Source organism: Aspergillus chevalieri, chromosome 6 (assembly GCF_016861735.1).
Source record: "Aspergillus chevalieri M1 DNA, chromosome 6, nearly complete sequence".
NCBI classification, from domain to species: domain Eukaryota; kingdom Fungi; phylum Ascomycota; class Eurotiomycetes; order Eurotiales; family Aspergillaceae; genus Aspergillus; species Aspergillus chevalieri.
The window spans coordinates 2,875,263-2,897,894 of NC_057367.1; the positions used below are offsets into that span (position 1 = coordinate 2,875,263).

Below are 22,632 nucleotides of genomic sequence, written 5' to 3' on the forward strand. Positions count from 1 at the left end.
GTTTGCACTCTGTCTTTTTGAGTGGCCTGTATATGATACAGTTCCTCTAGCTTATGTATTTAATATGGCTAGCTATATTTGAGAATGCAACAGTTATGCTAAAAGCAACAGAATGACAAGATAGAAAAAGCCATGTAAACTCTGGGTGGTTCAAACGGAATTCACCAACTGCCTGTACAATACCTATGCAATCTATCCTTTGTGAATAGATCGCAATTACAAATTTCCCATCTTGCCTTTCCTCACCATGCCTCGCTCTACATATCGCGTGAGTAACCCCCATATCCCAACCATCCGACCCTTTCTAACCTCCATCCAGAGCGCAACGATCTTCAGCCGCGCCTAGCGGCTCCAACGTATCCTCGCCGAGAGGGCTCTTGAAAAAACAGTATGAACTGCCTGATTTCTCGACAACACTTAACTAACGAATCCAATCCAACAGAACCCAAGATGTTACGCCATTGATATACTGATATCGCAGATGGAGAAACAACTAGAGAAATGGAAGACTGAGAGCGCGATCTTGTCAAGGATCGTGCTGAGTATGGATTTTGGGACACCGGGGTATTGGGAGGTGGTGAATAAACTGCTTGGGCATTATGATGTGGCTGCGATGGGTGGTTGAGGCACCCCAGATACCTACTCCTTCCGTTTGTCAGAGCATGGTAGAAACTGTTGGAGCTCCCTGATGGGATCTGCTACAGTATCCTGATCGATTGTTTTGAATTTATTGTCTTCAAAAGCACGTGGTAGTTAGCCGAAAAAGGTAAGTAGTTAGGCAGCTACAATTTCAATTTCAATGTCGACAAATATTTTGTCTTCTTTGGTGAGTTAATGCAATAAAAGTGACATTGGAATGCTAATACTATCAGGTTACAGGCAAGCCAGCTTTGAAAAAATTAGCACGAGGAAAGAGGCTCAGTGTATTTGCACGCATCGCTAGGTCCAGAACCAATCTTCTCAGGCTCGTCGCCGTTGCTGTTACCCTCGTACTCAACGCAGATGTCGTCGACGTCGGTAGCGCAAGTATCCTGTATATGTCAACTTAGCCACAAAAACAACAATCACAGTCGGGAAAACATACAGTGATGGCGGCAGTGTCGCCATAGTTGCTGTTGATACCAGCAAGAGACTTGCCGCTCACAGCCGTAACACCGGAGATAGTCACAGTGCGCTCGGACATCGAGTCGCAGTTGCCGCAGGAGCGGTAGAGCTTGCCAAAGTTATACACGGTGAAGTCTTCAATGCTGACTTCGCCGCCGGAGTTGTGTTGGATAACCTTGTCCTCGGCGCCCTGGGCACCACCGCCAATAATGCGGTAGGGGCCGCTGCCTTCCTTGAGGAAGAGAGCGTCTATTATTGGTTAGCCAAGTGGTATATACGTTTCCTGGGAAGAATCAACATACCCTCGCAGACAGCCTCCCACCAGACGTTCTCGACAGTGCAAGCACCCTGGCAGTGCACACCCTCGATCTGGTCAGAACCGATGATGGCGTTCTTGAGAGTACCGCCCTCCTTGATGATGAAGACGGCGTCGCTCTCGCCACCCTCTTCCTGGCCGGTACATTCAACACCACGGCCGTATGTTTTCATACCGCCGTTGAAGACATCCGTAATCTCCTTGGGCTCGTCGAAGGTCTCATTGCCTTGGGAGTCAGGAAGGGGGAAGGTGTACCGCTTGGTCAGGTGGCCGTGTGAGCCTCCATGGACAGCAGCGAGGGCGTTGGTAGCAAGAAGAGAGAAGAGAATGCTTTTCTGATACATTTTGGATGACTGAGAATGGCAGTTGATCGATAGATGATGCTGGAAAGGTGGTCGCAAAGCCGGCTTTTATACCCACGCTCATGGTATACATTCGTTAAGAGGACAGGGTCCTCTACGATACTGATTTATTTTCATCTTGGCATGTCTCAATGTGAGTCCTCATTCTCCCAAGAGAAAGAAAATTGAGGATATATGTGAAACTGCTGGGAAGGAGATGCTTCTCCAACAAAATACTACTGCAGCATTGATTCGTGCAACCACAGGCACAATGGCCACCACTTGAATCTCGAGCCAGTCAAAGTGCCTGCCGATCACCGCAATTCGTTTACGGCGCTCAGCAAACATTTGATCCGGATAATTATGTACCTCTTGGATCTTCTGATACAACCTGCTTGCCTGGTTCTCCGTGCCAAGATGCGGCTTCTGCCGACATCCTGCACTGCCTTTGCCATCTGAGCGACCTCGAGCTTTGAACTGAAGTGTGATGTGCAATTGACGGTCTTCTGGTCATTCTACGGCGCCCGCTCTCCGGATAACTTGACCCATGACTGGTGGTTGTGTTGCGATTCTCATTCTTCAACCCCTGGATACTAAGACCCTTAGTGTTGAAATCGTGGCGCAGCACAGTTAGGGTCTTGGGTTCTCCGCTACCTAATATCACGCTGTATCGGATTTGTCCTGTGGCTACTAGACCACCCCTGCGATTCATTTGACTAGCTTAACTGACTCATGCCTGAGAGCGGTTTCTGGTGTATGATGGCAGCATGTGTCTTCCTACTGCAATGTCGGTTAAATAAACTGGCGCTTGGATAACAAAAAGACTGCACAATCGTCAACCGAATCATCCGTTCCATAAATTCGAATACTCCGGCGAATACGCAGTACAAAATACGGAGTCCGGATGTGACAGTGATGGGATTCAATTTGTTCTCCGTTGTCCGTCGACCTTGCCATACCGGAAATTCTGACCACAAAAGAAAAAAAAAAAAAAAACGGCAAGTTAGAACTTTGAGGTCAATTGTTGGCAGGCGAAGCTTCATTTGCCAAGCTATGAGAGATGGTATGGTTCCATTCACGTTCCAGAACCTGTCACCAGCGCACAAGTCGATTTATGTCGAGTTGTGTTCTTGTGGATTGCTCAGTGTGAAATCCAAAGCCAGCTCTTCGCTGTACTTATGCGGTGTGCCATGTTGGCTTATCTACGCTTGTCCGCCATGCTATGGCTTATCGTCTCACATCGGACTTTGGGACAAGCACGGAGTAATAATGACGGAAAGTTGACGGAGCATGAGTTCTCAACTGCACATGGACGGTTGTCGAGTGAATTGGAGATGTGCTATACTGTCAGTAGGGTTAGTGCCTCCCTCTATGTAGCTCTCTCGTGATGTCCTTGGTCTACAGAGCTATGGTGGATTTCCGTCACAATTATTAAGTTAGCATTCAGGGCAAAGAATGAACATTGTAGAGGCGCTTCTTATATAGTCTGTAGGCACATATCCGTTTGCACTCAAATAGAATGCTTCCTCTCCTTGCAGTCACAACGAACAGTCTAGGTAGATGCTTTCTTGCTTTCTTTATGCGACGATCTATATGCATGGCCGCCCACCTGTATTCTAGTTCTTTACATCAATCTATCATATTTCCTTCTTATCTTACATCTGTAATTTGCCTCTAGTAGAGGTTTTTCATACACTCCGTCTTTCCTTCCACTTGTACATAAAGCCTGCAATACATAAATGACCCGGTTTCAATCCGTGCAGTATAGCCGTAGTACACACATAGCTACCCTTCCTATGATACCCTTGTCTCAACTTTTCAGTGACCAGAGGAAGATGGCCTTATAAAAGTGAGTATATTTAGCCTACTTGATATCCTACCATTTTGCTCCTGACGCAAGTTATCCCACCATTGAATCGCCCCGTGGGAGTTGCTACAGAAGTACTCCATACGTTGAGGACGCATCTTATCCAATTGCTATCCAGCCACATCAATAAACTGATAAACGAGAATCTCTGTTTTTCACCAGCACAGATTGCTTGACTCAAGTTCCGAGTTTATCAATATGGAATCTTCTCCGTCCGACGTTTCCCCGGATATCGACAGGTTTACGTCTTATTGGCTGTTGAGAGACGCCAAGATTTAAGCTCTTTTAGCGCTGTCAGCAACTTGCATTAGCGCCGTTTATGGGGCGACAAGGTATTCTAGGAGTACAGAAGAAATGATGTGAGAATGTGCTTGTAGAGCATGAATTCGTAATGTACACTGAAGATATGCTGGAGAAACTAGATATACCGAAAAATAACAGCATCCCCCCTCTTCCGCCGCCAATAATTCGTCGACTGCAATAACTCCGGACAACCCCGGACAACCCACGGCCATTTCTTCAAAAACGCCTCCGTCACCTCCCAACTACTCGGATCTGTAGGTTCGCCCCAGACCAGCATGCTACAGCTATCCGTCGACATATCCCAAAAACCCATGATATCCACACATAGCTCCTCATCATCGAACTCCCCCGCGCGGAGGAGATTGTCACGCATTTTGGGGAGCGGGAAGAAATCAAGCCAGGGGTGATGTGCTAGTGACTTTTGGAGCTTCGTTGGGCGGAGCGCTAGCGGGAGATTAGTATCTTCTGCAATCCCCGGGCGCACCGTGCTGAATGGCGATATTGCATCGTCGTGCATCCATTCGGGGTCCGGAGTCATGCCCATAGATGCCATTATTGCCCCGAATGCGCGGAAGACGTTCACTTTGCTGAGTGTTAGGAGGTGGTCGGATGTTGGACAGCCTAGGATGTAGCTTTGATATGCGGATTCGCTGAATTTGTGTAGGTAACTGAGCATTTGCAAGCCTAAGCAATTTCTTCTTGATGTACTGCTTGCTGAGGATACTGGGGATACTGCATTTTCTGTGGATTCTGCGGTGTCCGTGAACTTCGCTGTGTCCGGTGAAGAGGTTGTCTGGGGTGATGTTTTTATTATCGTAGTATTCGGTCGGGTGTATGGATGTCCTTGAGCGCGTTTGCGCTGACCTACTACCGTTAGCCAATATTTCCTAGCATTGGTATCCCAGCACATACGATGGGCTCTCTGATTCAATCGATTTTGCCTCCTCCGCCTCTCCACAGGATCCGTCAATCCCGACCATCCATCATCGGTCGGCTCCGTTTTAGCCGTTGCTGCAGTAGTGTCTGAGCGATTCGGAATGATTTCGGAATGCATAGTGTATAATATGGCTGTCAGCAGGACCTTGAAGAGAACTAGCAGTTAGTTGATTGAGCAGATGCGGGGATCCGATGGGCCTCTTATGTTTCGCTGACACGGGGATCTGCTGCTTGGTTCGGAGTTAGGGATATCTCCGGGTGGGGTGGAACTGCCTGGAATTCAACAGCCTAGCCCTACTCTGTAGAATTGCTATCTCTATTTGCGGCGATCAAGGTTCGAGTTGTGGCTTTTGCCAATTTGGAACGATACAGAGAAGTATACCGGAAAAGAGTGGCGACTATCAGACTATTCCAGTGACGACCATAAGAACCTTGATCCGTGGCAACTCATCATCGATTCTCAATATCAATCAGCTGCCATGCCGGAGAATATTGGGGTGTTGATGCTGTCTAAAGTAGGGTCAAGGGGGATTGTTCCTAAGTATTTCCATTGATGCTATCTAAGTACAGAATGATTAGTTATGAGAAGCTGCTCCGCTGTAATCAAATAAGCAAGGTACCAGTACGATGGCAAAATTATGAACTAGACATTAGGAGCCTTGTATGCTTGTGTCAAAGAATCCCGAGGAGAAATCGACTATGCAGGTTCCTGCCAGCGCGAGGATGGATGGCTCTCGGTATTCTCCCGCTTATGTGCCTCAAATGATCGAAGTATCGTACCATGGTCGAGCCCGCTTGCAACCGCTATAATAGCGCGGTGCTCTCCTTCTCTCTTCCGCGCCTTGATGATGTACTTCCTCGTCTTTGTCCTAACTGCAGCGTGGATACTCTTCGTAATACCGTAGCCGGGATATGCCACGAGGCCGAGTGCAGCTTAACCAGTTAATATCAACTCAAAAACATGGAGCGAGAACCACTTACCTGATGACATCTTTGTGGTAAGTCCGATCGTCCCCTTCGCAAACCCTTTAGCCACGCCTAATGGCCCATCTTCAACGACGCCATTGTACGGTTGTCTGACGAAATCAGTCAGACCCCTACTCATACCATGCGCAAAGTTCTTCCCCCCAGCAAGAGCCCCCGATTTCCAATCGTTGACGTTGTAGTCCTTGACGTCCTCGCCATACAATCTAGGAACTGCACGGAGACCCTCCGTCGTCGCAAGTGGAATGTCAACAAGCACACCCTTGTAATAAGACCCTATAAATTTCCCAACACCCTTCGCTCCCGCCCCGATCGCTCTCCCCGTAGTAATCCAGTTTGACCGATGGTCTTGTTCTATTGCACGGGATACTTCCTCCGCGGTTGGGACCTGGCTGTCTGAGTCTGCCCTCTGGACGGAAGGAGAGCTGGTCGATCGCGACGTACTGGGCCGTGATGAACCGCGTCGACCACGGGTGATTTCTTTGTAGGGTTTGTAGAACATATCCGTTGTTGCTCGGGCCAGGTCGGTGCCTGTTCCGATTGCGGCGGAGGTGGTGCCGGTGATGGGATCCCATCGTCTGTTTTGGATGACAATCGGGTTTGGTGAGTGGCTGCGTTGTTAGCTTTTGCTTGACGAAGGAACATGAGGATGGCAACTTACAATTGCAAGTCCTTCGAGTCGAGCCGTAAATGATCAGCGAGAACCTGCGCGGCTGTCTTCGACAAGAACAACGGCTTTGTCAATGCTTTTTTGTATACCCACGTTGCCGGTTCATCAGACAAGACCTGACATTGGATTGTATCCCAAGGCAGGTTTCGATGGAACGACTCAACGGCAGTCTTGACACCGCATTCTGCTTGCATCATGTTGGCGATGTCGCCTGCCGCATTTGATGTTTCTGGTCGCATGCAGAATCGAATCGCATCTGCTAGATTGTTTGCGTTTAATAAGGTATGTTTGATGGGCTTGGGACCGGCTCCGGCTGCGGCGACCATGTTTCCCCAGAATGGTTGGCTGGATGGTTAGTGACGTTCAGTAATGTTAAGGGATGTGAAACTTACTCTCCGAAAAACGGAACAATAGTTGTAGGACGTCCATAGCGCAGACCACATGCTGTTGTCCCAGCACCTCCATGATGTATCACGGCAACAACACGTGGAAACAGCCATTCATGAGGACAGTCGCCGAGATAAAAGACGTCTCGTGTGGAGGGCGAGGAACCACCCAGCTTACTCCAGCCGCGTGAGATAATGACGCGGACCCCAGTCATGCGAACTGCCTCAAGAAGAATCGCCGTCAACCGCTCAGGGTCTTCTATAACGATACTGCCGAAGCCAATGTATACGGGCGGAGGCCCGCTTCTAAGAAACACATCGAGGTCGGGGGGTGGTTGGTAGTTTGGCGGATCGCAGAAGAAGAAACCACAGACATCTGACTTGTTAGCGGGGTATAGATCAAGGGGATGCGCAACATACCGATATGCGAGGCCCAGTCTCTAGGTTTAGGTACCAATGCTGGAGACCAACAGTAGGTAAAGGGTATCTTTAGTGTTGCCGCGAGGTTGGGGCCTTCTGTGATCGGAACTGCCTCGAGGTCGATAGTTTTCCGCCAATCGTTGATCACGTCGCCCAGGCTGCATGATGTCAGATACGCAGTCTGCGCCAATAGACATAGAAATAGTATGCTTACCCCTGCCAAGTCATCCATTCCACGATACCATACGAAGCATAGTTGGCAAAATTTGCGCTGGTCTCGGAATACTTCAGGTTAGCCAGAGGATGTGGAAAGGCTGCCGTATGAGACCACGGCATCGTAAACATGAGATGCACCGGGATACCCAAAGCCTGTGCACAATGTACATGGGCGAAACTGGGGGGATTTGCGATAATGGCATCCGCCACAAAAGGTGTCGCGGTTAACGGATCATCCTCGACACAAGAATTCCAACACCCCTGCAGCATCTCTGCAACCATACTTCGCTTGCGTTGGATATCTCCCGCCCGCAGACTTTTCATTTTGGGAATAAGACCGGGATTCTTGACCATGTATGCCATGAGGTCTGCTGGGTCGCCGCCGATGGGATAAAACTCCAGCCCGGAGTTTCGCACAAACGAGTCGAAGACATTGTGCGTGGCTAACCGCACACGATGCCCGTGTTTTTGTAATTCATTTCCCAGAGCAATAAATGGTTGAACATCACCCCGACTCCCGACAACCTGAATGACAATGTTGAGTTTGACCTTGCTCGTAACAACCTCCGTATTAACCGGAGACGGGACGGAAAGGTCAAAATCCTCGCTTGGCCAGGGAATTAACTTGATAGCCGTCTTGCACGCCGAAGAATCAAGGTCGACCTCAATACGGCCGTCGTCTGCTGTATGTTAGAGAGTGATATCATGGCGGGGGATCGGCGTGCTTTACCTCGAACCCCAGCTGCATCTTCGGCGATTTCTAAGTATGGAGGAGGGGGTTGGTCGAGAAAGAGTTCATCAGGAACTGGCTGAGGTTGGGAGGATGACATGGCGCCGGGGATAATGGACCGTGGAACGGGAGGATGGGAGTTGAAAATGAAGGATTCGCAGCATTTTAAGGACGTGACAACTGTAATGCATGCGTTCTGAAAATCCGCAGATAAACGCCGATGGTTGGAGTTGACTGGCTCGTATTCGTATCGGCTGCCCATCATGGAAGTGGGGTTGGTATCGAGACTTGAATAGCTTCAATAGCCTAATATTTCTATGTGCCAAGATCATAGTTGATTATGGTCCTTATTTTTGGTCCCTTGTCTCAGCCCAATGGAATGTTGAACGGTGTAATTTGCAATGCTCTGTACCAAGGGTAACCCGTATACTCTGACAACCAAGACAGAAAGAAAAGAAGGATATACTAAGTCAACACAATACAAATGTAATTACAAAGAAAGAAAATAAACAATTAAACACCCTCTGCGCCGTCCAATGCCATACCACCACTCTCGACGCTCTTCGGACGTTCGACTCGCAACTCACTCGGGAAGAACACGCCGTGAATCACCATAGCACCAAACATCAAAACCGCATCAAAGATATACAGAGTCCATTCATGAGTGAGCGGATACCCATCCTGACCCATCGCATACTCTACTACTCGGAAAATAGACCGAACCAGAATCAACGAACTGACCGCATAGAGCGTATAGAGGTGTTTCTTCCACCGAAGATCGATGTCAAAAGCCTGACGAGTTGGGTAACGGTGCATCCGGACTTGGAAGATTATCGCGGTGCTGATGAATAGGGTGAAAGTTACCACTTGTACCACTAGACCGACCATGGTAATGTCTTGACCAAGTGATGCATTGCTTCCCGTGGCCATTATGCCCGCTCCGGTTCCTTGAAGTAGGAATGACAAGACATCCCCCGTCACAAAGATCTTGGTCAACCAATCTACTCTCACCATCGAGTATTGCTCTGCACGGACGCTGCGAATGATACGTCCTAATGTCATATAGACAGTGGCGGCGAAGAGGGTCGGTCCGAGGAGGATGAACACATTCTGGATGGAAAATGTCAAGACGCTACCGGTGCGACTATGGGCGGACGCTCGTGCTCCAAATCCTATAACCTCGACTGAATGTGTTAGTATAGACCAAACATAATTGAAAAGAAAACGAATACGTACATAGTCCACCAATGGCAAAAACGATGCAAAACACGGTCCGTGTCTTCCATATCTTCCACGAATGAAAGAGGGTTGCCAGTAGAAAGAGAATGAGGAAGATGACGGCCGCTGCTAGCGAGGGCACATAGCGCCAGAGATAGTAGCCCTTGTATGTCTCTAATTCGGCCATGTTGAGGGTACAGAATGAATGCAGGAGAATCGTAGTTGTTCAATTAGAGTCATGTTGAGCACTCTGGCATGATTTATACCAAGTATAGCGTAGCAAGAGTTCTATTCCTATCTATACGCGTATAAAAAAGAAGATAGTCTTCCTCATCTACTGTCAGGACGAGCGCCGAATACGCGTATAGATTGGTGGGCATATTATTGGCTGGTATAGTAGTTGGCTCGTGCATACGCGGAACTTCAGAAATAGTCTAACCCGGGAAAAGTTCTACAGAACCAAAAATGGAAATGGGAGTTCGATGGAAGATTCTGCAAAGTTTTGGTTGAGGATCTAAAATGTTGACATTTAGTTGTGTGGCCGAAAGGGGTAACTATACGGCCTGTAGGCGAGACATTAGGCCGGCTGCGAGTATGACAATATAGCAGAATCTCGCCATATGAACAAGTAATACTTCGTACTACTCCGTAGATTGAGGATGCCCAATAAGGCTGAACAATGGTTGCTCTACTGTATAATAGTTTCTCGCATTTAAGACAACATACATGTACATGAAGCAGACTAGCCCATACTAGACCCCTCATAGCACCATCTCTAACACTTCTGCCTAGTCGACAGATAATGAAAGCGAAAAGAATGTTATATATCCTGGCAACTGTTCCTTTAAATACGAGAACATTGTGTCAGTAGTTCACAGCCCTATTACATGTCGCCACGCAGCTCGACGGGCGGCAGTGTTGATAACGGATCTAACACCGCTTTCTACTCTCTTTCCAAGTAAGTCGGTGCCTCCAGTCGCCTGAGCAGAGACTGACCCTCACTAGCTATTATCGCAACCATGAGTGAAAACTCTCGAAATGAACGATAGGCAGGTGTTACTGCTGCATCGGAGCATTGCCAACCCGACCGTCTCGACCGTTATCTAATTCCTGCCGTCTGCATGTCAATATCCAATGAAAAATACGACAATGGCATGCTTATCGAATAGCGTCCAGAAGCCCCTGGTCAGGTACCTTTGGCCTTCGCAGCGACACTTGGATATAAACGATGGGAAGCCGTGGACTATCTGGACTCATGCTATGTCTGGGGTTTATACCTTCCGCGTCACCGTCGTCTACTGGGGTTCAAGCTAAGCATTATCACCAGTATCGGGCAGTCTTGATTGCTAGCACATACATTATTCCCCACCGGCGAGTGGACTCGATGCGAGACGTCGCGCGGAGTTTGTTTGCTCGAGTTTGTTCCCGGGAATTCGAGTACAGTCTTCAGATCACTTCCCGTCGCTGCAACACGACAATATTGAATACGTTCGGACCTGCTATATCTCGATCTCAATAATGTATAGAACCGACAACGTACCACGACCAACATGTGTGGCGGCCTCTCCTGAAAATAAAGTGCGTGGCTGTGAAGACATCCCGTTGCTTGGCACCTGTTTCATATCGACCCTTGGCTCGTGTTGAACAAATGATGGGCATACGCCAATCGGAGAGGATATCGTCGCTGAGATCGTCCTCCCGTTGATGTGCTTGAAACTTCAGTGCGTATCAGAGATATGGCTGAACCCGGTGGCATGAAGAAAGACTTGGACTCCGGAGCGCTTCACAGAGTCAGTCGTACCTGCAGATCAACACGCGAAGAGTCAGAATACTTTGGATATCTTGTTTTTGGCTGCTATTTTCGTCCGGATGAGCCAAGTCTCTCGATATGCGATCTGCAGTGACCTGTATGGCGTTGATGAAGTTTCTGTATGCATGCTGCCACGCGCGGCACGCCTTTCGGATATTTAAACGCAAAGATCTCGTTGCCTTGATCCCAACTCAACCACTTCAATTCTTCAATCCCTACATTCTCTATACTCTTGTCGTACGACTGGTTCGTCGGCCTTTTTGCTATCTCTTTCTACTGCCTTGTTGATCAAGCCATTTACTTTCGCTATACAAAAAACAAAAACCAACCGATTCGTTCATTGATATTCGATTCCTGCGGAAATGAGAATCCAATTCCTTTCTGCTCTCGTTGCGGTCTCCGCCATTGGTGCTGCTGCCGCCCCCGCAGCCGAGTACAACAACAAAGGTAGCCTGTCCACTATCAACGGTGCCCGTAGCCTCGTGGCTCGTCGCTTCGCTCCCGAGGCGTTCAACCGTCGTTTGGCCGATTTCAAGCGAGACGACGACGACGACGACGATGACGATGACGATGAGGACGAGGATGAAGACTCCGACAGCTCCTCCGGCGCTGTTCCCACTAGCTCGGCTTCCTACGGATCACCCATGATCACTTCTGCCCCTCCTGTCAGCAGCGCCGCGGGTGGAAGTGGAAGCGTGACTACCACCCTTCCGGCTTCCTCTGGTACCTCTACTCTCAGCGCCGTCAAGACTATTGCTGCCGGCGAGACCTTTGATGGTAAAATGGTCATGTACGACCGTGGTGTTTCCTGCACTGGTCAGGAAGAAGGTGATGACAGTGACGCCGTGTTCGAGATTGAAGACGGTGGTTCGCTCTCCAACGTCATCATTGGTCCCAACCAAATCGAGGGTGTCCACTGCTACGGTGCGTGTACTCTGACCAATGTGTGGTGGAGCTCAGTCTGTGAGGACGCCTTCACCATCAAGGAGCAGGAAGATGGCAAGACCACTACCATCACTGGTGGTGGTGCCTTCGACGCCGAAGACAAGGTCCTGCAGCACGACGGAGGCGGTACCCTTCAGGTTTCTGGCTTCTACGTTGAGAACTTTGGCAAGGTCTACCGTAGCTGCGGTAACTGCGATGACATGCCTACTCGCCACGTTGTCATGGAGAACGTTTACGCTGTTGAGGGTAGTGAAATTGTCGGTAGGTACATGCTTTATTTCGACTCTGCATGGTGACCTGTGGCTAACGAGAACATAGGTATCAACGCCAACTACGATGACACTGCCACTCTCCGTGGTATCACCGTGTCCGGCGTCGACGACATCTGTGTCACATACGAGGGTAACTCGAACGGTGATGAGCCTACCGAGTCTGGCTCTGGTCCTGACGGCACCAACTGCAAGTACTCGAACAGCGACATCACTCAGCAGTCCTAAATCACTGGATGATGCGGCACGTTACTGATGAAAAAAATGTGATCTGGTTTCCAAAGATAGCAGAGGCTAGCGTCCATCGTGTACATCTTAGTCTGTATCAATAATGCGTACGGATTGAGTACAGGTATTCTGTATACTTTACTTCAATTCCGTCTGCATGTCCTTAATATCGTTGTGATTTTATTCCATAGCTAGATTCCTCTCTTCGTAATAACAACTTAAAGTAGTTCTTGGGTAGGTGAATTAACAATATTCTCGCGTAGCAGATGAATAGTTTCTTACCAGGACATATGGTGTCCATATTATTCACGTCTTGACTCATACATCATTATAAAGTGCTCCTGCTGTCCCTCCCTCAGCTCCTCCGAACTATTCGGTTGCCCTGATATGCTACTTGGACTCAAGTTGCGCCAAATTGGTGCCGCGGCACGTTTTGGCTTATTTATACTAGCCTAGACCTCATATACTCATGAGAGAACATTCCAGCATAGAGAGTTGCTGAAGCGCTAGTCACACTGTCAGATACAGCCTGGCATTGCGTTATCAAGCGGCGGAATTTATGCTGTACCAGTTACCAGCAGGCTCAGACCTGCTCCCCACGCTGGTCATTTCATGTGACAGGAACGCGCCATTTTCTCGGCCTGGGAGCTCAGATTCAATTATTTTTACATACGAAGGCAAGCCAGTTTGGGTTCTCTGGTGATGGAGCGATTCCACTTGGCTATTTCACCACTTCACTATTCACGGGATTTGATCGAGAGCGTTGGGAACCAAATGAAAGCAAACACCTATCAAACGAATAACTTTAGATTTTCTCGGGATATATGTCTCTTAAGCCAATCTGTCTCAGACTGTTGCTGGTATACAGTGCCAACCTTCTACCGTGAACGCATTATACTAATTTTCTTGCAAAGGACAAAGGGGATAGAAGCTCTCGTTCTCGAACGTTTCGCATGAGCAAGCCGTTCCGTACGTCTGGCTCGACCCTGAAGCAGCAGGCCAGGAAATCGTGGATGCGTGCCGAAATCAAGTATCACGTTTCTATGGCATTGTTGAAAAAGATTGATCATGACGTGGGAGTGTCTCACAACGCAGAAGGCTAAACCTAGCCTTGCATCCCTGTAAGTTGGACATTGATAACATCAAGATAAGTGTACTAGCGGAATCTTGTGGGTTGAATAACCGCTGGTCTATTCAAAAGCGCAACGAGCCAAAGAAACTGTTTAAAAACGAGAAGTGGGAGTATCGAACACCATTTCAGGGAATATCAGAATCAGCGACAGGAACTCGAGAAGGCTAAGACCGAGGAGGAAGAACAAGCCAGAACTACCTTCTGACCGAGCTACATAAGGTAAATTTGTTGTTCGGCGTCATCGATATTGTATTTCAATATTGGGCATCAGAATATGAACACGAAAGACAGATACTCGCCGAGTGCTCTTCTATGCTGAAAGCACGCCATCCTCGCCGTTCTGTAACCATGATATTTAATGTCTGCTAGCCTGCGACGGGGCATCTTGCAATTGTAAAACTAGAAGAAGGTCTAGATCATTTTGAGCTTCATTACCAATGTTCCATGAAGGATGGAGGGTAGTGTACTCCGTAGAGACTGTATGGAGTAGAAATGACCTGCCCAAACGGGTTTAGCGCCAAATAGCAATTTTGCTTCGCTCTCGATTCTCCGATCCAACCACTTTTCTCCTTGTACCTACATTGGCCCAGCATATCTGCAATGCCACGCAGAGCACATAAAAAATCCAGAAATGGCTGTGTGGAATGTAAACGGCGGCACGTCAAGGTACTACCAGAGAGGGTTACTGTCGCGGCAAGGGAGCTAACTTTGGCCAGTGCGATGAGCGGCGGCCGACATGCGTCAATTGCTCGATTTCGGAACGGCACTGCGAATATCTGGCAGAACCAACTCCCGCGGCTACAAGAGCTCAGACTGAAGCCAGCCTTACAGCTCGCTCGTCACCAGCCGTAGCGTCATCAGCAGGAAGTGTCCCTGCTTCGACGCGGGAAGAAGACTTCCCTTCGGCTAATATGTTGCATTTTGAACTCCTCTACCATCTGTCAACAGAAACTATTCCATCAGTGGAGCTGAATTCTGAGCAAATTAAGATTCCTGTCAGCGAGCTCTTCCGAGTTTGCGTGTCCGCTCCTTATGCGATGAATGAGGCCTTGGCACTCGCTGCGTTGCACTTGGCTGCCGTTTCCTCCCCGGACAAGAAAGATTTCTACAGGACTCATGCAGGATACCTGCAGACAAAAGCTCTCTCCATGTTTAATGCCATGAAGCCGGAAGTGAATGCTGAGACTAGTGGCGCAATATTTCTCTTCTCAGTAATGCTGGGGAATCATCTGTTGTCTGATGCACTTGTTTTCCGTGATACTGATTTTAACAATTTCATGGAAAAACTGTCCCAGTCCATTCATTTGTTTCGGGGAGTCCGCGTTGTCGCCGGTCTGTCATTTCATATACTTGCGGAGACCCCATTGAGCCCAATGCTTCGATATAACAAGATGCCATCCGATCGTGATGGATTTCTCGGACCGGAATGTCAAAGACTACTGGACCTCGTTACATCGGCACGGCTGGGGCAATCGATCACAGACTGTTACAAGGATGCGATTGAGAATCTCCAGCTTGCAAGCAACTCAGCGAACTCCGACCCGGGATTCATGAGCAAATCCCCGATAGCCGCATGGCCAGTGCGTGTGTCTGACGAGTATTTTGACGCTTTGAAAGCGCGGCGTCCCGAAGCGTTGATTATCTTCGCTCATTATGCTGTGTTGCTACATAGCATCCGTGACTCGTGGCTTTTTTGCGATTCTGGACTGTTTCTGATAGAATCCATCAATGCATTTCTTGGTCCTGGATGGGAGGAGTGGATGGCCTTTCCGAATAGCGTTCTCGATACGGGTTCTGCACACTTTTCCAGGTGACTCCCAGGCACTTCATATACAGATACGAAGTCGCGAGAAGCACAGAGTGAAAGTGTAGATCGGCGTGGACCGAACTACCATGGGATTTCTTCCAAGGCAATGCAGTCTGTCTTCAATTCTTGATGCCCGCGAGGTCAACAGGATCACAAAAAGTCAAGGGCATCCGTCGTTGAATGTCAACCGTATGATTCACAGAGGTCCCTGTGATTTTGATAAATGTGGCCTATACAGGGGTCCCGTCTTTGCTTCGGTTATTTACTCTGTGTACAAGGATGCGAGTTGACGTGATGCGATGTAAGTGAAAGCCTTTGTAGGCTCGGCAGCAAAGGTAACTCTGTAGGACGCTCTCAAGACCAATTTTGAGATTGGCAATATTTCGTATATGATCGCAGAAATTTCCGTTGTGGGTATCAACGCCAGCGTATGTTCCCTTGACTCCAGAGCACCCCTAGGACGGAGCCAAGTACCCCATAGATTAGTTACTGCATCTTTTCAATGTTTTCCTTTTAAATAAATTGACATGATTAATATGTATAAGACTGGCACTAGGGGGTATTAAGCACCCTATTCTGGGCCGAAATTTAGTTAACCTGAAACAACGGAGGTCAGTAACAGGAGTCTACCACCCAAATTTCCCAGAACTTATCGGCTCACTGCGAGTCTCAAGGGGCCGGAGAATTTGAGCCTAGAAAATGCCTGGATTACTATAAGAGCGATCTCGCTGCATCAGACACTTACCAGTATCTCAATAATCTCTCATCCTATCAACAGAAAAATCCAAAATGTACACCCTCGCAAGCCTCGCCACTCTCGCCTTTCTCGGGCTTGCCAACGCCCAGTCCAACATTGGCTTCGGTCCTGCGTTCTCCCTCGGTCCTACCCAGTCATGGATCCGTGAAGCAAACACCACTCTTGTGCTTCCCGAAGTCCCTAGCAAGGAAGCTGATCGACTTGCTCTCTGGCCTGGAATGGGAACCAGCGGTGGTGATTTGATTCAGGCTCTTGCTGTTTCTTTCTCTGACCCGAACGCGTCAGTGGATCCAAGAGGAGACCGGTTGATATCAGGAACTGACGTGTTGTAGGAACTGCGGCGCTAGCAGCGGACAGTGGTGTACATGGGCAAGCACCCTTCAGGGTAAGAAACTCGGACGATTGACAAGTTGGACAAGCAGTGCTAACCAAACAACAGAGCAGCAGCTCGGCGGCAAAGAGGTCCCTGCCAACCCTGGTGATGAGCTTGTCATGCACTGTAAGTTTTCCTTCATGACAGTCTTCAATGATGATCAAGGTTAATCAAATAATAGACGAATACAACGATGAGACCGACAAATATGATCAGACCGTCTCCATCAACGGAGAGGTCGTCTCAAGCCTGTCGACTAGTATGCCGCCCATTCCCTATTCTTCAAGCAACTACTGACGATGTCAATTAGGCTCCGGTCAGGCCCAAGGCTGGGGTACGGCTGTCGAATGCCAGGACGACGCCTGCGAGAACACCCGCGTTGCTGCGCACCGTAAGTCTCGTCATAGCAACAGACATAAAAAAGTTATCGCTGACCCCCAACAGAATACAAGTCGACCACCATCGTCCTCGACTCCGCTGACTCTTCGTTCAAAGATACTCTTGTCCTCACCGAGGCCGACTCGTCGGACTTTACTACTAGTGACAACGGCAAGACTTGGACTGTGGAGACTATTAACATCCATGCGCACACTTACAACCTTTAGAGATTTTACGTCTTCAGGTGACAATTTTGTTTGTATACAGTTGTTTCCGGAATAAGTAAATATAGCTAGACCGTGCCTGACCATAGGTCTTGAAAGCCATCTTTTGTTGTCCAAGTAGCATGCCTGTAAAATCAGTGGGCGTTTGTTTGCGTAGCAGTGCAATACTCTGTGTATTTGATTCATTTATAAAAGACGCTATATATCCTTATAACAGTCCATCTAAGCATGGGTAACCACAGATGGACAGATATAGCCACCTGCACTGTAAGTCTGAGCAATAATGTAAGACATAGCGGTTTATAGATAGAGCAAAATTCCGAGCAAAGCATCGATGCCTGGTAGGACACGACTAGAGCGAGATATATAGATCAGCCCATAGACGGGCGCTTCTTGACGCCTGGGGAAAAATAATTCAACATCAGATGGTGAGCGGGAAATCCTGCAGGGCGCGGGTGCTGTGCACTTCCGATGTGTACAAGGCATGAGTGGTTAGTGTAAAAGAGAACTGATAGGGGAAAGTTTAGTAGGATTTTCAGGGAAAATGGATCCGTAAGAAGGAAAAATGAGCCGAAGCGGAGGATGCTAAAACGGCTTGCGGTGTCTGTACATCTCTTCAAAAGACAGACTACCCGTCCCACACCTCCTCGAGCATTCCAGCCGGTTGTAGGGAAGCTCTGCCACGCTTCAGGCTCATCAGTCATCATGACCCAGACCTTGCGAAACCCGAAATCGCTTACCTTGTCTTCAAGGCCTCCACTCCATTTGCCGCCAGCGTTTCCGCTTCCTGAAAGCGATCATGATCTGACGCTTTGGCGGCTCTTCTTAGGAGTATCAGTGCTTTCTCCGCGGCGCTCAAAGTTGTTACCCATTTTCCCGTTGAATCCCGCTTTCTCGACACGCCGATCTGTTCCAAAATGCCCTAATGCCGTTAATATAAGACATAATGAGCCGGTCGAACATGCGTTCCGCCGCTATCCATCATATACTGGCTAGAATAATTGTGATTCGTGTGCGGGAAGCATGATTACTTACTCTTCTTGAGCGAATAGAGGAACAGAACGTCATCAGGCTTACTGGCTATCAAACGGATCTTCCAATCGGATGAATAGACGCTCATGTCAACGGAGTCAGAAACCAGGAATTCATTCTGTCAGAACTACAAGAACAGGCATCCAATAACCTCTCTTTTATGCTTGCTCTGTCGCATGTTACTGATTTGAAGTATCGCGATGCCAAAGCAGGCACAAGAGGGCTGGAGGAAACAGGCCTAAGGGAAAGGTTTCCGCATACCGGCGCATTCAGAAAGCACCTGGCCCTTTCACTCGAGTCTTTGAGTCTCAAGCGTCAGATTCTTCTTTACCTCTATAAAGAGAACGTTGGTTGCACCGAGGAACTCAGCTAACAGAATGTATAACCGCAGGACAGTGCTAACATACCAGTCACGGTCTGTGACAAGTCACAGGATATCTCAAGTCCTGGCTACAGGTAGGTACTAGGTAAGGGCAGTTACGGCGGACTATATGTACAAAGCGGACAAAAATGACGAGAATCATCGCTGACTATTATGACTATATAGATGCTGCCAGCTGGTTGAGGCGCGGAACAAACACTTGACTGGGCGAAAATGACGTTGGCGCGCGATCGGCAAAATGTACCTCCTGAAGTATAGAAACATTTGTCCAATTATATACGGGAAACCGAAATCAATTCAAATAAGGGCGAATATATATCCAAAAAGAAAATATACTCCAACTATGGATGCCACGAAATGGTCCTCGCGCGAGGACCTCCGCACTCATACGCTGCCAGCAACGTATGGTGGTCCAACGCCATGATGCCCGGCCAGTGACTGATCTTGTCACAGATCACTTCCGGCCTACTCCATTGGATCTGTCCGTTGTGAGGCGCCTGGCCAAACACGACGCTGACCGTTGCGTTGCGCGTCCACTGCACCTGCGACTGACTCTCGTCAGTCATGAAGATGACGGCCAACGTGCCGTCCGCAAACGATGCGATCTGCGGCGACCCACAGTTGTGGCCACGAGCCGGCGTGTACACGTTCTGCCTCCAGCCCCAGGTCCGGCCGTCGTCGTAGGAAAGCAACGCTTCGACATTAAAGGGACCGTGTCGCGTCGTCTCGAAGACCATCACCAAGGCCTCCCGGCCATTATCCCTAGTCTCGGCAATACCAGTCATGCCATCACGGAGGCACTCTGTCTCCCCGTGCAGACAGCGTGGTGGCGACCACGACGAACCGTGGTCGGTCGAAGTAACCATCATCGAACACTGGTTGTTGTGGGCAAACTCCTGCGAGTAAATCAATTGCACCTCGCCACCACGGCCCTTCCGCATAAAGGGCTCCCAGATACCATTCGGGGGACCCTTCTCCATAGCTTGCGACGCAAACTGCCACGATCGTCCGCCGTCCGTGGACCGGCAGACGGTGATGCGGAAATGCGTGGGGCCGTGCGGGCCAATGTCGTGGTTGCGGAACGCCGCCAAAATGACCCCCGGCGCGGCCTCCAGCAAGAACACGTTGTCACAGTCGCCGTCAGCCCGAGACACCTCGCCATGCTCTGCCCAGGATTGGCCGCCGTCGGTACTCCGGGAAACGCGCAGGACGCGAGTCGAGCCTTCAAATTGGGTGCAAGAAGCCAGAATTGAACCGTCGGACAGGCGAGTCAAACGAGGATAGGTGCCTCTGCCATTGAATGAGACATGGCGCTCGTCGCTGTTGATAACTCGTCTTCCGATAGCAGGGGCTCCAGGATGGTTTGCGGCCGGATGGGAGGAGCCCGAGGAGCCCTGGTTCTTGAGCTCGTCGAGGCCTTTCTGGAAGCCGTGGAGGATCTTTTGGCCAATTTTGTCTGCCATAGTGATATATATATATATATGTATGTATTAATCGAGAAGACGAAGGGACTGCTATGTAAAATACCGGAGAATGGGGGATGCAACGCATTTATGGTCTTGCGGGGGGATGATGACATCATGTGGTAAAAGACGCTGCCTGTCCGATTGACCTGCCGCTAGCCTGAATGGGCATAAGGAGATCAGGTCGTGCTCTAACCCTATGCGGTATAGATCTGGGTTGCTATATTTGGCCATGGACATCCCATGGAGATAATGATAGGCGCACCTGCGGAAAGCGTTTAAGATTACAGTGAAGAAGCGGGAAACGAGGGCCTGATGTCCCAACGCCATACTGCATGCTGAACCAGTGTCCGATTGCAGAAACTAAATCGTAGCTACCAATAACGAGAACCCATTTTCCATGGCGCTCACCCTCCTCAGCTCCAGCTTATTTGACCTGATCGCTTCCCCAAGGCGGACGCTCAGCGGAATAGTAATAGACGCTCAGGTACGGTCCGGTGTGTTCGTGGTATGCAAAAGAAATCCACGCTTGCAGGCGCTCGGTTAATGAGATGTTCTGGTTAGGACTGCGTCAGGTTAGCATAATGCTCACGGGCTGTTTCTAATAGTCACTCACTATATCTGACGCAGCAGATGCGGATATTGTCTGGCGTGGTCATCCCATCCCAGGTGTGAGAAGAATTCGGAAATGGACTTTGATACCTGCAAATCATTCTCTCCGTGGACCGGGAAATAGAACTTGGGCGCTGGATGTGGACTGCCCTTGTTGATCTCGTAATTCCAGATGATGGGCAAGGTCTTTCCGCCGTTGTCGGCCGCGAATCCACCCTTGTAGTCGCGGTTACCTTCGTCAATCCGAAGCAGCGCCCACATGTGCTGCAACAGCTCGAGACCGGCTTTTATGGTGGCGTCGTCCTCGATTCGTCCTCCCAGTGTCCACATCTCCTTGACCTTCTCCCAAGTCACAGCATTATGAACGCCGTACAACTTAAGGCGAGACCGCTCGATATCGACACAATCCCACGACACAAACGAGTACTCGTTCCAGCCGTCGCTCTTTTCCATATAGTCGTTTAGGATGGAGAACGAGTCCCAACAGTGCATTTGGGGTTCCAGCTTGCGAACGGAATCCGAAATGAGTTGGCCCACAGGAATACCAGTGGCTCGGTTTTTCAGCCCAGCAAACGCATAGCCCTTGATGGACACCCGGCCGCCTTTCAGGTCGAACCCGAAAGCTGTTTGGCTGCGAACGGTGCTTTTTCCATTGATACCTCCCTGTTTCTGCAAAGTTTCGGTCTCGGCTCTTGAAAGGTCAAAGTCGTTCATGAAGTGATTGAAAAGTTGGGTGTCGAAATCATGCAGTTGCACCTTCGCCAGCTGATTGAGTAGGTCTGCCGTGGCGATCTTGTTGTAGGGATCCTGAGCTGTCCCTGAGAAGCGGCTCAGTGGTTCGAACCCAATGCGCAACAATGGCCGGGAATTCTTCTGGAAATTGAGACTGTACTCGATTGGCAATCCAGTCGGCGTGATAGTGCTGCGCCATCTGGCGGGATAGGGTCCCAGAGATGGAAGGATGTTCTTAATGAAGAACACTAGGTATTGGTATTGGGTGTGGACATCATACCCAGCGCCCTTGAGGAAGCGTCCAAAAAGGGGACCGGTATCCCGCCACCACGACTCTTGGTCATGAGTAGGATAGTCGTAGTAAGAGGTCAATATCTCGGAGGGCATTCTCGTTCCTTCGCTGGACTCGGTATACGAGGTCATATTTGGCGCCGGAGTAATAGAGGCGATGGTATTCGAATAGGCTCCCCCAGTGCTTTGCTTTGATACTCGAGGGGCTCTCTTATATGCCGGTGTAACAGGATACATCTCGATAACCGATTATACTACGACGAGATTTCCGGGGATTGTCCAATCAAGCGAAGATACTGAAAGTATTGCATTTGTTGCGTTGGCTCCTTCATGGCGTATGATTACCTGCTGACAGTCTTATGATTGTCAGCGTTACACAAATGCTTAGCCGTGATGCACAGTATATCCAATGTTGTTACACTCTTGGCCAACATGCTAGCCCGATTTTGAACAGGTCCGAGTCGGCTACGTCAAAGCTATTGTCGGACCGGTTCCTGATATAATCGAAGGTTAAATTATGCATTACAGGGGTTAAATTCAAGTCCCAATATCTTCAGCCCTTGGCACTGTTCAGGTAATAAATTGCGATCTGACCCATTATCATAAGGAGCGGTCAAGTCTTCTCAGAGATGCTCATGTCAGAATAGACAAGGTTCAATGCTTTGCATTCACGGATTCACTGGTCCCTCTGACCTCGTTGTCCTCC

The 22,632-nt window shown here is 49.1% G+C and overlaps 8 protein-coding genes across 8 annotated transcripts; 3 read left to right on the plus strand and 5 right to left on the minus strand.

Annotated features, from left to right (window-relative positions):
- Positions 1–899: 899 nt before the first annotated feature.
- Positions 900–1,764, minus strand: ACHE_61012A (pectate lyase; the record flags this gene model as incomplete). The annotated part of the gene is made up of 3 exons (XM_043282250.1): positions 900–1,031; positions 1,085–1,353; positions 1,407–1,764. 3 exons carry the CDS (start codon positions 1,762–1,764, stop codon positions 900–902), a joined length of 759 nt encoding a protein of 252 aa, XP_043139648.1.
- A 2,282-nt stretch (positions 1,765–4,046) lies between these two features.
- Positions 4,047–4,985, minus strand: ACHE_61013A (DUF3425 domain-containing protein; the record flags this gene model as incomplete). Its single annotated transcript, XM_043282251.1, has 2 exons — positions 4,047–4,795; positions 4,844–4,985. The coding sequence occupies 2 exons, from the start codon at positions 4,983–4,985 to the stop codon at positions 4,047–4,049; spliced, it is 891 nt and encodes a 296-aa protein (XP_043139649.1).
- Positions 4,986–8,786: 3,801 nt separating this feature from the next.
- ACHE_61014A (RTA1 domain-containing protein) lies at positions 8,787–9,678 on the minus strand (the record flags this gene model as incomplete). Its single annotated transcript, XM_043282252.1, has 2 exons — positions 8,787–9,457; positions 9,510–9,678. 2 exons carry the CDS (start codon positions 9,676–9,678, stop codon positions 8,787–8,789), a joined length of 840 nt encoding a protein of 279 aa, XP_043139650.1.
- A 1,985-nt stretch (positions 9,679–11,663) lies between these two features.
- ACHE_61015S (pectate lyase) lies at positions 11,664–12,743 on the plus strand (the record flags this gene model as incomplete). Its single annotated transcript, XM_043282254.1, has 2 exons — positions 11,664–12,507; positions 12,565–12,743. The coding sequence occupies 2 exons, from the start codon at positions 11,664–11,666 to the stop codon at positions 12,741–12,743; spliced, it is 1,023 nt and encodes a 340-aa protein (XP_043139651.1).
- A 1,732-nt stretch (positions 12,744–14,475) lies between these two features.
- On the plus strand, positions 14,476–15,689 carry ACHE_61016S (uncharacterized protein; the record flags this gene model as incomplete). The annotated part of the gene is made up of 2 exons (XM_043282255.1): positions 14,476–14,541; positions 14,592–15,689. 2 exons carry the CDS (start codon positions 14,476–14,478, stop codon positions 15,687–15,689), a joined length of 1,164 nt encoding a protein of 387 aa, XP_043139652.1.
- Positions 15,690–16,471: 782 nt separating this feature from the next.
- Positions 16,472–17,417, plus strand: ACHE_61017S (uncharacterized protein; the record flags this gene model as incomplete). Its single annotated transcript, XM_043282256.1, has 5 exons — positions 16,472–16,719; positions 16,772–16,938; positions 16,994–17,071; positions 17,123–17,203; positions 17,257–17,417. The coding sequence occupies 5 exons, from the start codon at positions 16,472–16,474 to the stop codon at positions 17,415–17,417; spliced, it is 735 nt and encodes a 244-aa protein (XP_043139653.1).
- Positions 17,418–19,169: 1,752 nt separating this feature from the next.
- ACHE_61018A (sialidase family protein) lies at positions 19,170–20,291 on the minus strand (the record flags this gene model as incomplete). The annotated part of the gene is made up of 1 exon (XM_043282257.1): positions 19,170–20,291. One exon carries the CDS (start codon positions 20,289–20,291, stop codon positions 19,170–19,172), a length of 1,122 nt encoding a protein of 373 aa, XP_043139654.1.
- A 427-nt stretch (positions 20,292–20,718) lies between these two features.
- ACHE_61019A (uncharacterized protein) lies at positions 20,719–22,058 on the minus strand (the record flags this gene model as incomplete). Its single annotated transcript, XM_043282258.1, has 2 exons — positions 20,719–20,857; positions 20,908–22,058. 2 exons carry the CDS (start codon positions 22,056–22,058, stop codon positions 20,719–20,721), a joined length of 1,290 nt encoding a protein of 429 aa, XP_043139655.1.
- Between the last annotated feature and the right edge of the window lie 574 nt (positions 22,059–22,632).